The sequence below is a fragment of the Euprymna scolopes genome, chromosome 31 (assembly GCF_053919585.1).
Source record: "Euprymna scolopes isolate OS-2025 chromosome 31, ASM5391958v1, whole genome shotgun sequence".
In the NCBI taxonomy this organism is placed as follows: domain Eukaryota; kingdom Metazoa; phylum Mollusca; class Cephalopoda; order Sepiida; family Sepiolidae; genus Euprymna; species Euprymna scolopes.
This window is the reverse complement of record NC_136512.1, coordinates 45629016-45653006: the sequence shown is the minus strand read 5'-3', so window position 1 is coordinate 45653006 and position 23991 is coordinate 45629016. Positions and strand designations below refer to the sequence as shown.

At 33.1% G+C, this 23991-nt stretch overlaps 1 protein-coding gene across 2 annotated transcripts in view; it reads right to left on the bottom strand.

Annotated features, from left to right (window-relative positions):
• Nucleotides 1-23991, bottom strand: part of LOC145255729 (dual E2 ubiquitin-conjugating enzyme/E3 ubiquitin-protein ligase BIRC6-like) — a 515468-nt gene that overhangs the window by 358944 nt on the left and 132533 nt on the right. For both annotated transcript variants that reach the window (XM_080114338.1, XM_080114339.1), the window contains exons 13-17: nt 22727-22946; nt 19719-20340; nt 8787-9022; nt 8510-8680; nt 6764-6889 (exon numbers count right to left, since the gene is read on the bottom strand). In XM_080114338.1, the coding sequence (XP_079970464.1) occupies nt 6764-6889; nt 8510-8680; nt 8787-9022; nt 19719-20340; nt 22727-22946 (1375 nt within the window). The remainder of the gene's footprint in view (nt 1-6763; nt 6890-8509; nt 8681-8786; nt 9023-19718; nt 20341-22726; nt 22947-23991) is intronic.

The following is a 23991-nucleotide window of genomic DNA, read 5'->3' as shown; positions in this document are numbered from 1 at the left end:
AATTCCAACAAAAACCTAACAGCCAGCCATGGTTCTTCCCAGAATGTGCTGCTACCATCGCGCACAGAAATCACTTTTTCCATAGCTACCAATGTAATAGATGTACTGAGACTAAAGCTGCTTTCAGGACTGCCAGCAACCACTGTAAAAGAGTAATAAAAAATGCAAGTCCGTTAAATCCAAAGTAGCTGAGCAGCGGCTTGGTTCCCACCAGTTTTGGCAAATAGCAAACAGGATCCTGAACAGAAGCAGGTATTCTATCCCAACCATCATCAATGGACCTGAGATCATCTCGTCAGCATCAGACAAGGCCAAACTATTTGCCAAGAACTTTGCAGCTAATTCTACATTATGTGTCCAAGGCCATCAACTCCTTGTATTTCCTCCTATAACAGACAACACGCTATGCAACATACAAATATCTGTGTGTGATGTCGCCAAACTAAACAAGAATCTTGATTCCAGTAAAGCAACTGGCCCTGACGGCATTCCAATCATAGTGTTGAAAAAGCTTCAACCAGAACTTGCCCTCATACTTACAAAACTGTTTAAGCGTTGCCTTAAGGAGAATTGCTTCCCAACACCCTGGAAAACCTCATCAGTATTCTCAAACCTCATCCTGTATTTAAGAATTCAGGTGACAGGTCATCTCCCTCTCAGTACAGACCAATAAGTCTCCTGTGTGTCATGAGCAAGTTGCTGGAATTCATATTAAATAGTCAACCACCTCAGCAGAAATAACCTTCTTAGTGACATGCAATATGGTTTCCGTTCTGCTAGATCTACAGCAGATGTATGTGGTAACGGTTATATCCCATAGGATTTGTGAATCTCTTGACAAAGGCTTCCTTTCAGGGCAATTGCTCTTGACATATCAAAGGCCTTCGATAAGATATGGCATAAAGGACTACTTCACAAGATTTCCAGCTACGGTATAACTGGAAATATTTTCTCAATTATTAAATCATTTCTCTCTGATAGGCTCATAAGAGTAGTGGTTGATGGGCAGAAATCAGAAGCCCACAGTATTAATGCTGGTGTCCTTCAAGGGCCCATCTTGGGCCCAACTCTCTTCCTGATCTACATCAACAATCTCCCAAAACACATACTTAAATCATTTGTTGATATCTATGCTGATGACACGACCATCTATGGCAACACATTTATGGCCATAAATGACAAAGTTCTCTCTGATTCTCTCTCCTCTGATCTTGAGCGCATGGTACAATAGCGGAAGAGGTAGCTGGTTACTTTTAATGCATCTAAAACCAAGCTTCTATCTTTACATCATCAACGCTCTGATCCCCATCTGGTATCTATTGAAATGGATGGCTCTAGTCTTGGGGAGGCTCCATGTTTTGACAAGCTTCTGGGATTGACCTTTACTTCTGATGTGAAATGGAACACATACATCAAATATGTTGCCAAGGTCGCTGGAAAAATAGTGGGATCCTTCTACCGCTCCAGTAGATATCTCACTACTGATGCAATTCTCTACCTATATAAAAGCCAAGTACGTCCAAGAATGGAATACTGTTGCCATATCTGGGCAGGAGCTGCTAAAAACAGCCTATCCTGCCTTGACAGAGTACAAAATAGACTTTGTAGCCTAGTGGAGGATGCCCTTTTCTCTTCCCTGCAACCTCTCTCCCACAGAAGGGATGTTGCGAGCCTGTCATTTTATCATTATTTCTATGGGAAGTGCTCATCTGAGCTCCAATCTCTGGTCCCCCTCGACAATCTTTCACTAGCAATACACATGAAAAAATTGAAATAGCTTGAAATATTTCAATATTGGTATGCATAGAAAGAGCTTGATGAGCTAAGAAAGAATCTTTTTAAATTTTTAAAATCTGATTAAAATTAAGGAAGTTATGGCTATTTTTGTGCCTCACACGTTTGGATATTTTTCCCTCTTTAAGACCATATGCGTTTCGTCACATTTTTTACACTACTTTTTCAGTAAAAATGTTATATCTTTGTTAAAACACAAGACTAAGAAATGAAATTTACCATATAAGTGTATTTTCGTACAAGGAATCAGAATATGCAACTGAAAATCTCCCAAAGTTTATGGTTTCCAAATAATCTGCAGTAAATGTGCATAAATATGCAGCAATTCCTTAAAAATGCCATGTATCCATAAACAGAAAAGAAGTTGGAGAACTCAAAGTTGAATTGTAATGTGCTTTATGTACAAAAAACTTAAATCTAAACATAAGACCATTTAAAAATAAATATATTGCAATATTTCTTTGGTATTATTGTAGATTAACACCTTCTGTTTAACCCCACTCAACTCCTTCTGACCACCCTTCCAAAATGTGATTCTACTTTTTTAGGAAATTATGTATAAAATGCCATGAAAAACTTTAATGAAAGATAAACAAATTATTTTAGAATTGAATGTAAAATAATTTCCTATTACAGGTCATTCTAGCATTTTAGGGCAGTTAACTGTTTTTTTTTCTATGGGAAAAATATGCATGCTTTTTTTTTTTTTTAAGATGATTATGTGTAGTTTTAAAAGGGTTTCTATGCAATGAGAATATGGGGAGGGTTGCCATTCGGACTTTGAATTAATTGTAGGGCTAAGGAAAATTATGTGCGAACATACTGAAAACTTGACAGAGACAAAGCTAACAAAAACAATATTAGAGGGGGGAGCGGTTAGTTTCACAAAAATTTAATGTAAAATAATTCACCATTTCCTGGCCATTCTAGCATTTTAAGACAGTTAACCAATTTATTTTTATGTGTATTTTTCTTTAAGGAAAGATCTATTTTTTGTTTGTTTGTTTTAGATGCTTGTATGTGGCTTACAGAGGTATTTTGTTGGGGGGGCTTGCCACTCGAACTTAGTGTTATTGTTAGGGTTAAAGAGTGTTTTAGGAGGAAACTTGCCACACATAATTTGGATTAGAGGTGAAGTTAAGAGAGCTTTTTTTCAAAGAGAGCGTTCAAAAATTTGTTGATTTCTATTTTCGAGGTTGAAGGTGTTAATTCCATAGGCCGTTTATACTACACTGGAGCAGGTTGTAAAAATATCTTTCGCTTAATAAGTAGAAAAAAAAAAAATAACGAAATAAAAAGCTTCCTAATTGTAGTTTGATGTGTTTTCTAACTGCTTTTAAAATTTCAAGAATATTGATATAGATTTTGAGGGTTTGTATTACTTACTATACACAGATTCGAAAAAGTTGTCAAAAAAACAAATATATAACAAATAAATGTTATCAAAAGCAAGTTACTTTTCTACCTAACTGGATAATTTTTTAGTGTTTTTATTTAATGTAACATGTTTATTCAGCTTGAAAACAGTGTTTACTAATGTTTTGGAAAATTTAAAATGGCGCCCGACTCTCTTGAAACGGTAAGTTTTGGGAAAAGAGTTAAAAATAAAAAAGTAGACAAAATACTGCTAGAAACTCGCTCAATATATGTTACCGTGACATAGGCTAACATATATTCGGTGAGTTTTTAACAGTATTTTGTATAGTCTTTTTTTTAATATTTTTAACTCCTTTTCTCAAACTTACCGTGTCAAAGAGAGTCGGGCCGGGCGCCATTTTTAATTTTCCAATACATCGGTAAACACTGTACGTTTTTCGAGCTGAATAAACATGTTACATTAAATAAAAACACTAGAAAATTATCCAGTTAGGTAGAAAAGTAACTTATCTTGCCTTTGATAAAATTTATTTGTTATATATTTGTTTTTTGACAACTTTTTCGAATCTATGTATAAACGAGATTTTGATACTTATTTTGATTTTGAAAAAAAACATTTGTGGCTGTTCGCAGTAAAACATTGTTTTAATTCGTTGTTCAAAACTAATTTAAAGAATAAAAGTGCATGCAAACTATATATCTACAAAAGTTTATTTTGTTTTTTTAACCATGTTTTTAAATTTGACGAGCAATGTGAGAAATTGCAACAGATTCATAATGCCGAATTGGTTGGGATTGTTATTATACATCTGAAAACCGAATAGTTCTAAACTAATGTTATTCTGATAACAAAATAGCTCTCATTAAACATATAAGAACATTTATATTTTCATGTTTTTCTTAATTCGTTCTTGAATAAAAATTAAAGAACGCGTGTTGTTTATACACTATGCTATCGCTGATTCTACTGGCTGGAGCTGCTGCTGCTGCTGCTTCTAGTAATACTACATTTGACCAAATTCGAGAAATAGAAACAATTTTTTTTTCGGATAGGTTCTTTTAAATTATCAATTACCGCGGTCCTACTCAACATAAAATAATACTTTTAATTGATAAAGATAGTAAAAAGATTGATTTACTTACTACTGGGTGTCCGAAGAATTTTTTTTTCAAAATGTTCAATACTCGTCATATTAAAGTCTTATTTTTAACACGACAAAAAAAGAAATGGTCAAAAATATTTCGGACACTTGATAGTATTAAGCTTAACACCTTTACTGATTGGTTCCCAAATTTCATGACGAAATTCTTCATACAATCATGGTACGGACCTTTAGAAAACAGGGGGGGGGGTCATTACAAAACCTTACCGAAAACGCCATTTTATGACGTTCACATTTTTATCACTTTATTTGCTTAAAACTCTTAAAATATATAATGTACATTCATATTTATTAATTCATTTGAAAGTATATTCATTTCCGAACAAAACAGTAGTAATTTGAAGACTTGAAGTGCTTTGGTTTAAAAAATATGGCTATTTTAGTAGAACTACCTTGAAATCTGTGATTATCCAAAGCGTTTTTTCATCCGTGTGTATTACTACTTTCACGAAAAACACCTGTCTAGCTGAAACCACTGTCAGTAATTTTCCCCACTCTTTATCTCCACCTAAATCCAAATGTAGATTCCATGAACAAAGCTTCTTTCTTAGAAGTGCACGCCAGTGTAACTCTCTCCGTTTGCCTGTTTCCCATCTGACTATAACTTGGATGTCTTCAAGTCCAACATAAACAAGTTCCTGATAAACCGCGCCCTTATGTAAGAGACTTTATCAGATCTCCATTACTAATGATTACTACGTTATTGTCCCATTGATTACTGTACACGCAATAACCCTTATCTCAGCGTGGCCTCCGGGCCTTGAAAAGTGGTGACTTCCATGTAGAAAATAAAAAAAAATTTAAAAAAAAAAAAAAGTGCTGGCATAAGGGAGACAGCTTTTAGAAACTGACTTTCAAACTAACCTATCCTCAGCCAGGTTTTTATTTATCCCTTTTTTCCCCTCAAAATCTATTATCACTTCCTTCCCAGTTTTCCTTGGCTTTTCTCAACAACTGACTGCGATTTCAATTGTTCTATATCTACTAACCACACCATTCTCATTAATTCTTTCAATGTGACCAAACCAATAAAGTCTCCTGTATTGCATACATCTCCCTATACTAACCAGGTTTAATCTTCCAGTCTAAGTTTGTCTTTAAGACTCATACTGCATATCAATCATAGCATACTTGTATCATTTCTCTCCATCCAATGCATATACTCAGCCTTTACTGTTCAGATTTCACTTCAATACATCATCGCACTATGTAGACATATCTGATAGATTCTTCTGTTTTTATTCTTGGCATTATTAGCAGTGGCACCTTTCCTCTTTATTGGAGCTTTCCAACACTAAAACTAGTGATCATCACTTTAAGCTTTTGGTAATAATCACTTTGAGACCTTTGTTTTCCATATCATTATTCAAATTAAATCTTCCATTGTTTCACAGCAAAGTACTAAATCATCAGTATACAGCATCTCTTGTGGACAATTTGTAAAAAGTCTCTGGAAAATGCTTCCAAGAGACAAATGAAAAGCAAAGGACTCTGTACCAATCCCTATTGTATTTGTAATATTAAAGTTGTCACTATACATACTGTTAATTCTATTTTATATAACAACTTTCATCATTCATTCGTTTGCCTCTAGCTTACACAAAGTCTATCAGACAACATCTTATGGCAAAAGCTTGCATATAGGTTTCTTACAAGATACCTATATCTGTTTTAGGATAAATATAGCATCAATCATAACAGGTATAACCTTAAACTTAGAGATCTTATTCACTAAAGCAAAATTTAATTAGCTTTGTAATATCACTTTCTGATTCAAAAATCTAACCCAACTTCAATGGGTGACTCAACAGCTCACATTTATATTTGCAATTTATTAGTAAATAAAAAATAGTTCAATGTGTTATGATGATGCAAGAAACAGTTGTTTCATAATTTTATTAATATATTAAAAAATCTTTCATTGCTACTGCCGTTTAATAATGACTATAAATTAAAATCAATTACTGCTTCATATCTCATTCATTTATAATAAAAAAGATAACAGTATCTAACAAAAAGTTAATTTCATTACTAATGGCACATGTTCTCTCCTAAATTCATTTTCCATGTGTTAATTGGAAGCCATATTTGAAAATAAATTATTTAGACCTTTAAATTGTGCAAATTGGCAACATATCATGAGGCTACAGATGATAGATATGTTAAAAGTTTGGATAATGATAAATGAGCACATAATGAATTTGAGATGTCTAATTAATTCTTTAGCTCAAGAATTTGGAACAAAAACAATTGCTGTAAAAATTGATAAAAACTGTGCAATAGTTATGAAATGTTTCTTTCAACAATATTTAAATGAAGAATTGCCGCTCATATCCACATTATACATCTTTATGTACTTTTACCAATTTGTATAAATATTCAAAACATTTTTCCATAAAATATAGAAAATAATATTAAATATTACTCACTCCATACAAAGTGCCAAAAAGCGAGAAGCTTTGTGCCCAGTAGTTCTTGTTCCTCTTATAAAACTGGCTTTTACTAAACTAAGCAGTTCCTTTTTCACAGTCACTAAAATGCTGTTGATAAGAGTCCTACAAATAGACAAAAATTATGCATATCAGGTCATTTTTAAAACAGTTTGCAACAATAATGTTCATATAATAAAGTAAATTGCCAATAAACAAATTATAAACTTAATGTTTAGGTTAGTTCTTAGGGGATTTATAGGTTTCTTGAAATGGGGTTCATGCTGAGAGCAAGGTACTTGAGAAAAATAATAGTCAGCTAGATATGGATTCCCTAGATGGTGAGTTTTTATGTTCATACACTTCCAACCAGCTCATCTATAAATATAAAAGTGAAAATGTGTGTATGTATGTTCGCTTTCTGTGTATGTCCGAGAAAGGCTTCTTTCCGAGAAGCGATTGGTTGACTCAGTTCTTAAAACTTTTTATATCACGTCTAAATGATAATATCTATGAGTTAACGAGGGTCGCCCGTCTATTTAATTTGCTCGACTTTGAAAAGATAAATATTCAACATTTTTCGCTCACCGCATGTGGATTAGGCTTTTTCGTATAATAAAAGCGGAACTAATTCTGACAGTATTTTTCCGGTCGGTCGTAATCACCAGAAATGTCCAAAAGCAATCAGTTTTGATCAATGTGGAGTTTCTCCATATAGCAGAAAATTGCTATTCAATTTGGACAATCCCCTTGTTATGGAGAGCTGGTTTTCCCCCCCAACATCTTGGGAAAACAAAAAAAAATAAAATAAAAAAAGCGTTCCCGCAGTAAATAAAATACTACCCCGCAGTCAAGGTTGACCCCTCATTAAGTCATTAAAATGGGCACCTGCTGATTCTAAATATTTAAATAAATTCAAACTTGTTTCTATTAGTATTTTGTGGTTAACGTCGCACATTTTTTTTTTTTTTCACACTTTAATTTCTAACTTTACCTCAAGGTTCGAGTTCGATCCTTCATACTTACCTACGAAAACTTTTTTTTAATTTTATCCTCCACCCCCACCCCGGACACAAACATCCAGGTGACCACACACACCTCCAAACACCCGGGCAACACCGGGTACCCCCCCCCCCCCGCTAGTCGTTATCTAAATTGGAACTTTCTGATGTGGTCATAGGAACATATATCTAATCTATATATATTCCAGTAAATAGTCAGAGGAAATCAATTTGGTTTTCTGAAAGTTTGACAATCAATTGGGTTTGTGTTTTGAAGCAAGATAATTCCCTTGAGCTCCAAGTTTAAGTTTAGTCAGGCAAAATTTCTCATTTGCAAGTTTGTTATTCAAAAGAAAATAAGCATCACAAGGATGCTCCAAAAGAATAAAACTTTGATTGCTTTAAATGGGAGTTGTAATTTTAGAATTCTGTTGCAGCACTGACAGGCACCATATTGACATTAATTAGTATACAAAATCAAAGAACTAGCACACCGAATGAGTGATCACAGCCTGTGTAGTGAACACACATAGGTTTATAGCAGGTCTCTGCTGGTTTTGATGGCAATTCTGACTACTGCAATTACGAAATGGAATAAAAATAACTTAAAACAAGTCAAACAAGTAAATATTCTTTAAATGTTATTAAATTAACGAGAATTAATAATGTTGGGAAAAATGAAAAAAGGATTTAATTTAATATTTTTAATGTTTACAGTTCATATATTTTGTGTTTAGATTCTTACTTTCGTGTGGGATCATTCATCTGCACAGCTGCAATCCAACAAAGAATATCAAGGGCCAGGTTTTGATGGTGATCCTGACTGGTACGGATGTTTATTTGGTCCGGATCAGTGACTGCAGTCAGGAGCTTTTCATGGAATTCATTAGATTCAATCATCACATTTCTGTGCCATCTAAAACAACAACCACATTAGCAGATGCAAATCACAACATAAAAAATCTTTATAAAAATAACAGAAAAAAAGTGAATGAAAGAGAAACCGAGAAAGAGAAACTTACCTTTCTTTTGGCACATTAGTTTTCTTTGTTTTTCTAACAGTTATGGATATTTCCTGTATCCAGTCACATCCTTGAATGTTCTCCAGTTTCATCTTAGGTGTGGAAGACACTCTTTCTGAAGTGCCCAGTCCTGGGTATGGAATGTTATCAAAGAGAGATTTTATGGACTTCACTTTCTGTTTGTCAGATACAGAACTATTTGACAATGGAGTTGATTTTTTCTTGCATTCAGAAGGCTAAAGATAAAGAAAAATATTAGTTCTCCTTAAAAACTACATTTGTAAGAAGGTGGGACACAAAAGCGCTTGCTGCAGATATAAAGATTACACCAGAAAGAGAGTACAGCAAACAAAATCAAATACAAAATTAGACAAAGATCGGCGAAAATACGTAAAAGTGGAAATATTTAAAACATCAATAAAGTTACAACTCGACTCCGGCTCCGATGTTCCTATAATAAACCTGAATACGTGGAAAAACTTGGGAAAACCGGCCATGATGAAAACTAGTAAAGCAGCCCGGACGGTAACTGGTGGTGGTATAAAATTTGAAGGAGAAGTTGTCCTCCCGATAAAATTGAAAGGGATTTCGAAGAAATTAAAAATATTCGTACTAAAAAATAGTGAAAATCTGTTTGGAATAGATTTAATTGAGAAATTCAGACTATGGGATAAGCCAATCAATACATTCTGTAAAAAATTAGAATGTTCTTCTCCAACAACAGTAAATATAAAAGACGATTTAAAAGAATTATTTCCTGAGGCATTCACGACTAACTTAGGTCGCTACAATAAATTCAAGGCCTCGTTTGAACTTAAAGAAAACGCCAGCCCAATTTTTAGAAAAAAGCGTAATGTTCCGTTCGCTGGGTTGGAAAAGATTGATAAAGAATTAAATAGATTGGAACAGACGGGAATTCTATCAAAAATAGAACACAGCGAGTGGGCAGCCCCCACCGTATACGTAAAGAAAAAGAATGTCGAAGTTAGAGTGTGCGCAGACTTTTCGACCGGGGTCAACTCCCTATTAAAAGATCACCATTACCCCCTACCAAGCCCAGAGGAAATATTCACGAAGTTGAATGGGGGTAATATCTTCTCCAAGATAGACTTGAGCGACGCGTATTTGCAAATACCGGTCGAGGAGAATTGCTCAAAAATACTATGCATCAATACGCATAAGGGATTATACAAATACAACCGATTGCCTTTTGGCATCAAAGTAGCGCCTGCCATCTTTCAGCAAGCGATGGACACCATGCTAAGTGGTATTGAGTGCGCATGTGCATACCTGGACGACATTGTTGTCAGGAGCAAATCCCTAGAAGAACATAAGGAACATTTGAAACAAGTATTTACTCGAATACAAGAATTCGGCTTTAAAGTAAAAGAAAGTAAATGTGACTTTTGTATGAGAAAGATTAAGTATCTTGGACACATAATAAACAAACATGGACGACATCCAGACCCGGAGAGATCTGCGGCAATAAAAAATATGCCAGCACCCGATAATGTAACAACCTTGCAGAGTTTCTTAGGACTCGCAAATTATTACCAATCTTTTATTGAAGGAATGCATAACTTGCGAGCCCCCTTAAATAATCTGCTTAAAAAGGATACACCGTGGAACTGGACGCAAGAATGTCAAACCGCTTTTGACAAAATAAAGAGCGCACTAACATCCGAATTATTCTTAACGCACTTTGACACAAACTTAAAAATAGTCGTCGCTAGTGACGCTAGCTCCTACGGCTTAGGAGCATGCATTCAACATATTATGCCGGATGGGTCTAGAAAACCAATAGCGCACGCTTCGAGAACGCTGATACCAAAATGATGGATCAAAAAAAGGATTGCCGGTATACACCGCAAATAGATTGCTGCGCTGGGGTATAATACTACTTAATTACGATTTCCAGCTACAACATCTAGCATCAAAAAAGATTTGCCATGCAGATGGACTGTCAAGACTGATACCACAGAAACACAATCTGGAAGAATCAATCATTGCAGCAATTCGGACAAATGTTGAAGTAAAAAATATGGTAGCAAACATCATTAAGGAACTACCCGTAACTTTGTCGGACATTAAAAGGGAAGCCGAGAAAGACGAATATATAAAGGACATAAAAGAGAAAATTATAACGGACACAAAGGTGCAGGAAGTTTTCTCCATATGTGACGATGTGTTACTGTACAGCGAGAGAGTGGTAATACCCAAAACGTTGCAGAATAGGATGTTAAGAGATTTCCACACAGGACATCCGGGGATAAATCGAATGAAGTCGTTAATGAGAAGCTACGTGTACTGGCGTAACATGGACACTGACATAGCGACAACAATTGATAAATGTAAAGGATGCCAGTTAGCGGCAAAATCTCCACCTATAGTACACAAAACTTGGCCGAAAACCGACCAACCATGGTCGAGAATCCACATGGACTTCGCTGGTCCAGTAGGTGAAAACTATTATTTAATTGTAGTGGATAGTTTCACAAAATGGCCGGAGGTAATGCGTTGCAGGAATCCAACAACGAACAACTCAATAGGGTTCCTACACGAGTTGTTTGCAAGATTCGGTGTACCAGACACACTGGTCACTGACAACGGAACGCAGTTCACATCCGCAGAGTTTAAGGAATTTTGCGACACGTTCCGAGTGAAGCACATCACGACTCCGCCGTATCATCCAAGGTCGAACGGCCTCGCGGAAAGGTTCGTGGACACGCTAAAACGAGCGTTAAAGAAATCCATTGGAACACCAACAGAAAAAGCTTTGCAACAATTCTTGCAAGTATATAGGATTACACCACATCCTAGTACACCATCAAACATATCACCAGCTGATCTAATGTTTGCCAGAAAGGTAAAATCAGCGTTTGACAAACTATTGCCAAGGCAGGCAATTATCCAAAACACTACACACACGACAAGGAAGAAATATAACTCGGGAGATCGAGTATATTTTAAGTGCTACAGAAATAACATATCTTACTGGGAATGTGGAGTAGTGGATAAACGCATTGGTGATTGTACATACATGATTAAAGGTCCACAGAATATACATAAAAGGCACCTAAATTAGATAAAAAAACGTCATATCCAAGATGATGATGATACGACAACAGTCGAAGAGGAGGACACTATAGATATCATATACGAATCTTAATTTGGAACCGCCTCAAAATGCACCTGAACCCCGAAGATCAGGTAGGAAAAGAAAAGTGAATGAACCATTAATGGTAAACCCAAAAAGAAAAAGATATTGAAATCTGTGTGACTTCAAATCTTGGGAGGGGGGTGTTGTGGTGGCAACCACTTATTTGCATGTGCGAATAACATAACACTATAAATGGCAAGCCTAGGTTGGCCTTGGTGTGTCTTACTCAAATGCCACCAGAAGTGACGCCGAAGAGCGTACATGTCCTCCCACCAAGACTCTCTGACTCGACACCGTCATTTGTACATATTGTAAATATACCTTTTCTTTAATACACTTATTATTGCGTTATCTTGTTGTTTGCGTCTTCATTGTATTTCCTTACTAATTATTGTTCAACCTTGCAACCACAACAGCTATCAAAGGCAAGAAAAGTAAATGTTCTACCTAACTGGATAAGATTTTAGTGTTTTTATGTAATGTATAATCGGTTCAAAAACATTCAATGTTTATCGGTATATCTGAAAAATACAAATGGCGGCAGACTGTATCGAACACGTTAAGTTTGGGGAAATTTTGGGAAAATGAGTTTAAACTAAAAAACTATACAAAATACTGTTAGGAACTCACTCAATATATGTTATCATGACGTAGGCTGGCATATAATCGGTGGTTTTAAACTTTTGCTCGATACAGGTGACGACTTTTAAAAGTCCCTTTCAGTGATTACCTGGTTTGAGGATATTTGTACAACTAAACGGCAAATTTGCTCCAAAAAATCCGGTATTATTTTACTTTAAGGCCCGTTTCACATTCGTATATAACAAAATATTTTATTGTAGATTTTGGTGTGCTAAAAACGAATCTGTAAACCGTTTCCGTAGCAAAAAGAAAGTTTTCATGATATTCATGAAATTACTTTTTCAAAAAGTGGGTGATCACTTTTCAATGTAAATTTAACTTAGAATGAGCACCCACTTTCTGGCCACCTGAGAGAGAGAGGCATTTTTCTGTTTCTTGGCTAAAAAGTGTTTTGTTTTGATTTCTTTTGCTTGGTAATAACCCCTGAACTCTGGGACTATTTTCCATTTCACAGCCGTAGCCTTCGTTTACGCTATGCGTGTGCATAAACGGAAGCTGTTTAGCCAATAAACATGGGAAAAAAAAAAAAACCTCTCTCAGGTGGCTAGAAAGTGCTCATTTTAAGTTTTGGAAAAACTTTTCGAAAAAGTAAATTCTTCATATCATAAAACTATTTTTTTGCAACGAAACGGTTTGCAGATTCGTTTTTAGCACACCGAAGTCTACAAAAATTATTTTGTTATATACGAACGTGAGACGCACGGCCCTTAATGGAAAATTATATCAAAAATCCGGGGGAAAATAGTTTTCAATAAAAACAGCAAATGAATTTGATAGAAAAAAAATGGATGCTATGTTTTTTTTTTTAATTTTTCTGTATGTTTCTTGGCTAAAAAGTTTTTTGTTTGATATCTTTTGCATGGTAATAACCCCTGAACTCTGGGACTATTTTCCATTTCACAGATGTAGCCTTTGTTTATGCTACGTGTGAGCATAAACGAAAACTGTTAAATATGCACTCGCGTACCAAACTGCCTTGTCAAAAAACCTTTAAGCCAATAAACACGAAAATAAATGCCCCTTCCCCGGGTGGCCAGAAAGTGGGTGCTAATTTTAAGTTAAATTTTTTTTTTTTAGAAATTTGGGTGATCACTTTTCCATGTAAGGAAAAGTGATCACCCAAATTTCTAAAAATAATTTCTTCATATCATGAAAACTATTTTGGTACTCATTGGGCGTTGATTTCCATGGCGACCTGCAGAATTATTTAATGATCGTTCCCTTAGTTCCCTCCCCCTAGTCAAGGCTAACGCATGTGCACGTAACATTTTTTATTTATTTACTTACATGGCGGAGTTATACGACCATCACCCCATGTGAATTTCTATACTGATAGGTTTTTTTTTGAAATTTTTTCACTGAATTATTATTGATTGAACACTAACCAGATTATGAAAAAAAATTGAAAAAAAAAAACAAATTATTTCAACATTTGAAAGGTGTACTCACTTTTTAGTTGCCACGTTCTGGTAAATCGGTCACCCATTTTTTTTTTGGCTAAATACGGAAGTGTCTTCGGGAGATATAAAATGGTCACATGCTGACGAAGCAATGTATCGGGAGGCGTACAGGATGGAAAATTATTGGTAAATTTTTAGATTAGGTCCACCTCCTCAATTTTCTTTTAAATGACGACTTGAAATGGTTTTCGACTATACTGAATACGAAAATCGCATTGAAATTTTGCAGAAATAAGTAGTTATCAAGATATAAAAAGTTGTATTATGCATTGTAATCTTTGGCAGCCATCTTTTTTACGCGCATGCATTTGTTTATGACGCGTGCGCGCGTGAAAAGATGGCCGCCAAAGAATACCATGCATAATATAACTTTTTATATCTTGATAACTACTGATTTCCGCAAAATTTCAATGCAATTTCCGTATTCAGTATACTCGAAAACTTATACATGTCGTCATTTAAAGGAAAATTGTGGAGGTGGACCTAATCTAAAAGAATACCAAATTATTAAACATTTCGGTACTCATGCAGAGAGTGATCCGTGCTAAAATAATATTATTTAAAAAAAGCCATTCTTAACATGGGGAGGGGAGGGTGTTTTGTACCTATTCTGTACTTTAAACTTACAATTGAATAAAAAAAAACATATCATAAAACTTTAATTAAACGTGGAAATACGATTTTAAAAAATAGCGCGGATCACTCTCTGCATTAGCACCAACATTTCTCCAGCATGTTAAAAAAAAAAAAAAAAAAAACCCTCACCTTTCATAAAAACAAATTTAAAAAAAAAAACAAAAAGAACACCCACAAACTGACTTTTAACTAAGTAAAAAAAAAAAAAAAATTTTTTTTAAAACTCGAAACTTTATTTTCATAAAAATAAAAAAGTCATGTTCAATCTATTTTTTTTTTCTTTGAGAAACAAATATATTTCTGACTTACAAATGCGGTAGAGACTCATATTATTTTACTTTCTATGGTTTTGATATACCGCGTTTTTATTGCTTACAAAATGGGTGACTGATTTATCAGAACGTTGTAACTAAAAAGTGAGCACCACTTTCAAATGTCAAAATAATGATTTCTTTTTTTAAATTTTTTTTTTTTAATAATCTGTTTAATTAGTGTCCAATCAATAATAATCCAGTGAAAAAAATTTCCAAAAACCTATAAGTATAGAAATTACGCATGAGAGTACAACTACGGCACTTTCGCACTTACTTTTACAAAGATTCTTTACGTTAACTCTTTTCATAAATAATTAAAAAAAAAAAAAAATAACAAAACCATTTATTGATAATTTGTCACGTGTACAAACATTTATTTATTTATTTACGTAGGCTTAACTCTTTTCATGAATAAAAAAAGTTTTACTCTTTAAGAATAATAAAAGGAAAAAATGCAGAGAGTGATCCGCACTATTTTTTAAATCGTATTTCCACGGTTAATTAAAGTTTTACAATATGTTTTTTTTTATTCAATTGTAAGGTTAAAGTACAGAATAGGTACAAAACACCGTCCCCTCCCCATGTTAAGAATGGCTTTTTAAATAACGTTATTATTTCAGCATGGATCACTCTCTCCATGAGTATCATAAAAATTAATACAAATAATACTTATCTCAATAAGTGAAAGGCTCATTTCTACTGGAAATGAAATGGGGACAATCTCGCAGTTACGAAAAATATTTTCATTTATAATTTAATATTTTTATAATTCGCAATGTTAAATTATTTTAATAACATGCAAACATTCTTTAACTTTAAAAATAGATTTTCTGAAAATTTCAATTAAATTGGTAATGTAGAAATATGGTTCTATAAACTTTGAACGAACCAAAAATTACATTTTTATTTATATATATATATATATATATATATATATATATATATATATATATATATATATAAAAAATTGCTATTGTTGATTTTTATTTTTTTATTTGTTTTTATTTGAATAAATATGTAAAAAGTATTTTCAAATTATTCACAATAAAAATAATAAACAAATTTTAGTCTTTGAAATATATGATAAACCACAATGTTTACATTTTAATATAGGGACAACGTACAACTTTTTTCTTTTTTAATCGATTTTAGTTGTTTTCTTTTTTGTTGTTTTTTTAATTAATCTCTATATAAATAAAATGAACTCATTTTTTCCCCTCCGACTTTGACCTTTATAGGAATGCACCTGTATACATTTGGTGCAGCTGTATCATTCACAAACTGAATCACGATATCTGCCGTATGTTATAGGGTTAATACATATCCAGTATCTCGCTGATCAGAGTTTACTATATTCTGTCTGGTGAGAGTCCACTGTAAAAATCGGTTACATTTAATGGAAGTAGTAAAGTAAACTCTCTCTAACAAATTCATCCTACCACCGCCACTCACTTACACCATTCCAGACCGTTCACAGCATACATTTAAAACCGACCACCGGTTAGAATTTATCTAAAGACTGGACTGGACTTACGCTGAAACGAACCACGCTTACTTTGCCATTGGTTAGCATAAAACATAAACACAATTTATAAAGCATTTATTATAGTAAAATTAGATTCAAACAGAACACAATCCGTTACCTGGAATTGAATTCAGGAGACATTTAAAACCGACCACCGGTTAGAATTTATCTAAAAACTGGACTGGACTTATGCTGAAACGAACCACGCTTACTTTGCCATTGGTTAGGATAAAACATAAACACAATTTATAAAACATTTATTATAATAAAATTAGATTCAAACAGAACCTGGAATTGAATTCACAATTACATTACTTCGATTTCGTTATAACCCGCGTGGTTAGAGTTTAATGAAAACCTGAATTGACATTTACGTGAAACGCACCAAACTTACTTACACAAACACAACTTCCGTTTTGCTCTTTCCTTACGTGCTTTTCTTTCTTTCTTTCTTACCTTTCGCTGTCTTTTTGCTTTATGGGTGATGGTGGTGGGCGTACTTCCCTATGTTTCTCTTTCTTTCCATAAACATAAACACAAACTAAACGCTATACTGCGATTTACGCTACGGCATGTTTAAGATCGTCACATTCATAATCTTTCCTTTCGGTCTTTCCTTCTTTTCTCTCCATTTTCTGCTCTTTCCATTGTTAAAACGAAACGAAACAACCTGATATTCCAGGTTTTACTTACACTCTATCACTCTACGACTCTTACTTGTGTATCACTCTATATTTGTGCCACGTTCCTTTACTTTTGCACCGTACCACTTACCAGACGACATTCAGGTAAATTTATATGCGGCGATATTCACGTACATGGACTTCACTTTTTGTTCTTTTTCTTGGCGGCCGGTTTACGTTACTACACGTTAGCCATGGATCGGACGATCGCTGTCAGACGTCACGATAATACGACTTCTTGTTTTTTTTATTTTTTACTTTTATTAACAAATAAAAAAAAAACGATTGAAAATACTTTCAAACATAAAGTAAACTGATTCATGTAAGTAAAAAAAAGTTGCATTTATTGCCTTTGGTAATAATTATTTATTGCTTATTTGTTTTGTTTTTCACCTTTTTTTCGACTAACCATTCTTAAATCTCACTATAAAATCAATTTTTCCAAGTACATTTTAGGTGAGGGGGGGGGGGGGGGTTCCAACCTCCGAAGGGGGTTTGTATTACTGTATACATACATTCGAAAAAGTTGTCAAAAAAAAAACAAAAAAACAAATATATAACAATTAAATGTTATCAAAACAAAGATAAGTTACTTTTCTGCCAAACTGGATATATTTTTCGTGTTTTTATTCAATGTAACATATTTATTCAGCTCGAAAACCGATGGCGTCTCACACCCTCTTTAACACCGTAAGTATAGAAAAAGGTGTTATAAATAAAAAACTACACAAAATACTATTAAAAACACGCCGAATATATGTCAATCTATGTCACATTAACATGTATTGAGCGAGTTTTTACCAGTATTTTATTAGTTTTTTTATTTATAACATCTTTTCCCAAACTTACCGTGTTAAAGAGAGAATCAGACTCCATCTTGAATGTTCCAATACATCGGTAAACACTATATAGTTTTCGAGCTGAATAAACATGTTACATTGAATAAAAACACGCAAAAATATATCAAGTTAGGTAGAAGAGTAACTTATCTTGCCTTTGATAACATTTATTTGTTATATATTTGTTTTTTAACAACTTTTTCGAATCTATGTGTACAGTAATACAAACCCATAGTGACAAAACACGGAACATTATGGAGTTTTTTTTGGGGGAGAATTAGCGATTTTGGAAAATTTCAGACAATTACTTAAAAATCTAGCGATTATTTCCCTTTCGTTATAAACTTTTTTTTTTTTTTAATTTCTTTGTTTAATAAATATTTTGTGGGGTTTGTATTACTGTACACATAGATTCGAAACAGTTGTCCAAAAAGAAATATATAACAAATAAATGTTATCAAAGGCAAGATAAGTTACTTTTCTACTAAACTGGATATATTTTTCGTGTTTTTATTCAATGTAACATGTTTATTCAGCTCGAAAACCATACAGTGTTTACCGAGGTATTGGAACATTCAAGATGGCGTCTGATTCTCTCTTTAACACGGTAAGTGTGGGAAAAGATGTTATAAATAAAAAACCGGATAAAACACTGTTAAAAACTCGCTCAATATATGTTACCGTGACATAGGTTGACATATATTCGGCGGGTTTTTAATAGTATTTTGTATAGTTTTTTATTTATAACACCTTTTTCCATACTTACGGTGTTAAAGAGGGTGTGAGACGCCATCTTGAATTTTCGAATACATCGGTAAACACTGTATGGTTTTCGAGCTGAATAAATATGTTACATTGAATAAAAACACGAAAAATATATATATCCAGTTTGGCAGAAAAGTAACTTATCTTGGCTTTGATAACATTTATTTGTTATATATTTGTTTTTTTTTTGACAACTTTTTCGAATCTATGTGTACAGTAATACAAACACCCATTTTGTGTTTTATATACATAAAGTACAATTGTTGAATGTTACTGTTTTGCTTATATTCGTTGGGGGGGGGGGGACAATTAAAAAATTAAGAAAGATTAAAATGAAGCGAAATTTAAGTTTCCGTTCCATTTTTATAACAACCGTAAAACAGTGCATACTCAGCAAGTTTTATCGTAATTTATAAGCATATTGAAACACTAAATCAACATTTTATTTATTTTTTTGCATAATTAATGATGGAAGTATTTTTCTGTTTATTTTCTTAACATCTGTTAAAAAAAAAATAAATAATTTGTACATTCTCTTGAAAAAAAGAATCAAACTTTTCTCTACTTTCACATTTGTTCCATTTTAACAAACTGAGCCACAGCAACGCGTGGCCGGGTACAGCTAGTATTGAATAAAGTAAAATTTAAATATAGATTGTGTTCTTTATTTGGCTGTTTTTCAATATAAAATAACTTTTTCCAAAAAGCCATCATTCATTCCGTCTGACTGCTCAACAGATCTTGCTTGTTTTGCCTACTATGTGTGACATTATTAAGTAAGAGTGCTTGAGAAAGAGAGAGAGAGAGAGCGTTATAGAGAGATAGGGAAACAATTTATAGCAAAGATAGGAAATGGTAGAAAAGGTCTAATGAGTTCACTTTAAACAATTTGAATAAAGTTTCTTTACCTGAGGTCGTTCCATCGAATCTTCTCCTTTGGTGGAAAATCCTTTGATGTGCAAGAGGAAGGAACGGGACTTTGAATTTAATAACTGAGGACTAGTCAAAGAGACTAGTCCATTGCTACCAGACAAGTCAAGGCAAGAGGAGATGGACAATGGCCCACATAGAATCTCAGCATTGTGCATTTCCAGAAATAAAGGATCAAGAACATTATTCACTTCAGGCTGTTTCCGAGAGTTGAAGCCAGAGGAAGTATCATCCGAGAGATCTGGTTTGTAATGCAGATTGAAATCCAATTTCTGATCCACCTCAACTGATGTTGATGGTTGTGGTTCAACATTGGCCGTAGCAGAGATGTTTAATGAACCAAAAGTGTTCAATAATGATGTGCTAACATTACAAGCGTTGCTAGAAGAATTACTTAGAGAAGAATCAGATGGATGCTGCTGCTGCTGAGGCAGTGGCTGCTGCTGCTTACCAATGTTACTAATGTTCTGCTTGAGTAACGTGATTTGAATATTAGGAAGAATCGTACACATGTTCAAGAGAGAGAACTTAACATCAATATGACCCACTGTACATGGTCGAGGAAGAACCAATTCAAATAAGTGCTCATCCCAAGTATTACTGAAAAAGAAAAAATGTATAAAAATATTAAAACAATTCATTTTATCAAGACAAGAGTACAAATTATACATTTCTCACAAAATTGTACATTCTATTATACTAAAGCTGATCGATATACTAAATGTTTTTCTATACACAAAATATACTCTAAAATATTCCTTAATTCTAGGATTATGTTTGAAAAGGATTTTATTTTAATTGTTCTAATTAGTAACGTATAGTAATGCCAATTCAGTTACTCAGGTCCTTCATTCAAGATGAATAAAATTCAAAATGGCATATGCAGTGACACATTTAATCATATTAGATAGAAAAATTACTAAAAATGCTATACAAAATCACTTGAATTATGCAAATATTCCAATTGGGTCAAAATTTATGGCATTTTAAAAGTCCAAAATTGAGGTATAAAAATTGCAGTTTTTCCTAAAAATTAGTTGAAATCACTAATTTACATAAAATTAAATCATTTCATTTTGGAAACATTTATTCCTCCAAAATGAAAACGAGAAAATGATAAAAATTGCTATTATTGCAATCAATTTCCAGATGTATGGACTGTCAATTTTCAAATAAACTGGAAAAAAAAATGTTTTTAAATTATCATTAAGTGATAAAACATTGTGAAATTATTACTCATATTCTTATATAAATTTGCTTCAAGACTGACAAATTTTATTCTCCAACTGACTGACTAAATTGCCACCATATTCTGTTGCAACATAATCTCAAAAATAGTCCTGTTGTATAAATTTACTGAACAATCTAAAATAACACTCAGCAAATGTGAATTTTTTATTCTTATTTTTGTTTCTTATGAGATTAAAAAGACAAAAAAAACTTTTGAAAATTATATTGAGGTGAATCCATTTTTTCCCTTAAAATCTTCACCTATTGCTAATTTCCTATTTTCACGATGGATCACAAGAGTGCATGCAACCTGCTTTACTTTCCATTTTAATACGATATTCGTCCATACAAAATGGTATATGTGACAATGGAACATCTTTTATAATCAACAGGCAAAATCTAATCTCTCAAAATGACAAAACAAATAAAAGATCGGAATTGATTTTAAAAAAGGTGACCCTGCATATTGGATATTACCAAATTGTCTGATATCATTACACAGACTGATAAAAGGAAAACTTATTGCCTTGGATTACCTTGTGAATATCTGATAAAAAAGTGTCTTGATGAAGTTCAAAGACATAATTGACATAGTAATTGATCGGGATTGCCAAAAATAAACAAAACAGAGGCATATTCTTTAGATTATGAACTGATTATAACAGAACTAATATTATTTCACTGATATCAAATATACTTGAATATTTCTTTTATGATTTTTGGAGTTACATCAACTGAGTTCAGACCATTTCTTTCTCTTAAGTTGATCTTCTGTGTGTCTGTGTCTGTATTCTTTGCTTGCTTTTAAGAACCATATCTCAGTTGCTTTGGTTCTTTTATGCAATTTCTCTCTATATTTCAAAAAATAAACTTTATTTTAAAATCTTTAGCTTGTGTTGATCTTCTGTTCTTTCAGAAAGTGTTCACCATCTGTATAGCCTTATTTTACAGGTGAGGAAAGAGTCTTGGTGAAGGCCAGAGGAATAATTGACCGAAACATCGTGAAACAACAACTATAAAGATGAGGATAATAGTCCGCAAAAAAATATACAAGTGACTCAGCTCAAAGAATTCCAATAATTAAATAATGGTACGAACCTGACAATGGAAGATAATAAAAAAATTTTAAAAACGGATTTATAAGACCAAAAAATCTAACCTTGATTGCCTTTTAGGGCCAGTGGCGCAGTGGATACATTGAAGTAGAGACGTTGAATCTCTACAGTTCCAAGTGAGCATTGTCTGAAGATAGCGGTTTCAATCCTACCCAAAGCTGGCCAGAGGATTAGTTGGCCAAAACGTGGTGAAACAACTATGGAAGGCAGTAATTACTGAAAATACAGTTAAGAGACTCAGCATTCCTATCCTGTCGCAGTTAACCACCTGCTGAAGGCCAGAGGAATAATTGGCCGAAACGTCAAGAAACAATAACTATAAAGATGAGGATAATTCGCAAATAAATAGAAAAAGAGCCCTCTTGTTCTGTATATATTCATTCATTTTTATTATTCTGTTGCAAGTCAACCTTGTTGTTCTTTACAAGATGCAAGTGTAACACTGTTCAACTGAAAGCTCATTTAATGCTGACACGATTTAAATAGAGAAATGAGCATCCAAATTTTATCAAGTTAAATGAATTATGATTAGAACTTTGCCATGTCTAATGGAAGTGATTGCTCAGCTGGTAATACAATCAGAATAAATTATAACATTAAAAAGATGGGAGAATAGTCTAAAAAGTTGACCAATTTTTTACCTTTCTGTTTGCAACTTCCATGTACGTGTGTGCTGGGTTGCTTCCCCTTGTTGCTGTAAGTGTTGTGGATGCCGTCTCTGTTGTTGTTCTTGTTGTATCTCTGCCCAACATGGAGATACAGTGGCAGTAAATCTTGGCATAAGGTTTTCAAATTCAGTGAGCGAATGCAATGATACCAACTTTTCAGTAGTCAATTGATCAGAAAATAGGGACTCTTCATCTAAAATAGTGAAAATAAAAAACATATCACTTCAGAGCCCACCCACCTTTTTTTTTTTTCTTATTTCAAGAATTGTCATTGAATTTCTATATAGAATGTCACTCTCAACCTATGATACAATTGAAGTTACTAATGATTTGTTTCAGATTTTTATACAAGTCAACAATTTAGAACATAAGCTATGTTAAGACTCAAGATAAATCCAAATCATTAAGGTACATTTGGTTTAGAAATAGTGAAAGAGGAAGGGTCTTATTTTTAACATGATATGGAAAAGAGTTTTCTGGTACACTAATTTTGAAAATAAAAAGACCATTTTGAAAAAGTATTTGAATTGAAAATTTTCACAAGTTTAATTAGTTTATGAATCCATAGATATAACAGTACAAAAAAATAAAAATAAAAAACTGCAAATCAAATATAGCTTTGTTTATTCAAATGAACCAACCTATATGTATATCTATAGAACAGAATCTTTTACAAATCTGAAATCCTGAAATGTATATTATCTGTTTATTAGATTGCATCATGTTTAATAGCATGTTTAAAAATGGAAAATTTTAAAATTTGCTCAGCACGATATTAACTTTAGACTCTTTATTGTTTAATTCATTTTTAATAATGAGAAACATAAACTGGAAAGATGAAATCCATTGATATCAATTTCTGACAATTTCTACATACATATTTGATCATCAAATAAAATTTGTTAGAGTAAGAAATGTCTTATTACTGATATATTTTTTGACTAATATGTAAAAAAAATAAATAAAAATAAAATAAATTTTGCAATTTTTGTGTTATGTAAAAATGGCTCAGGCATAAGAACACCGACTAATACATTAGGGATTGGTTTCAGATCTAGGATTGAACTGCTCAACAGGTTTAATCATACAAGGAACCAATTGAAAATTTTTGTTTTACATCATTTTGTGCCATCCAAAATAGTCATTTGGTAAGTTTTAGAAAGTCATTTAATTGTATTGTTGATTTCTCATACAGGAAAGTGTTTTCTTTTTTTCAAGTAATTTATTATTCAAGTAGA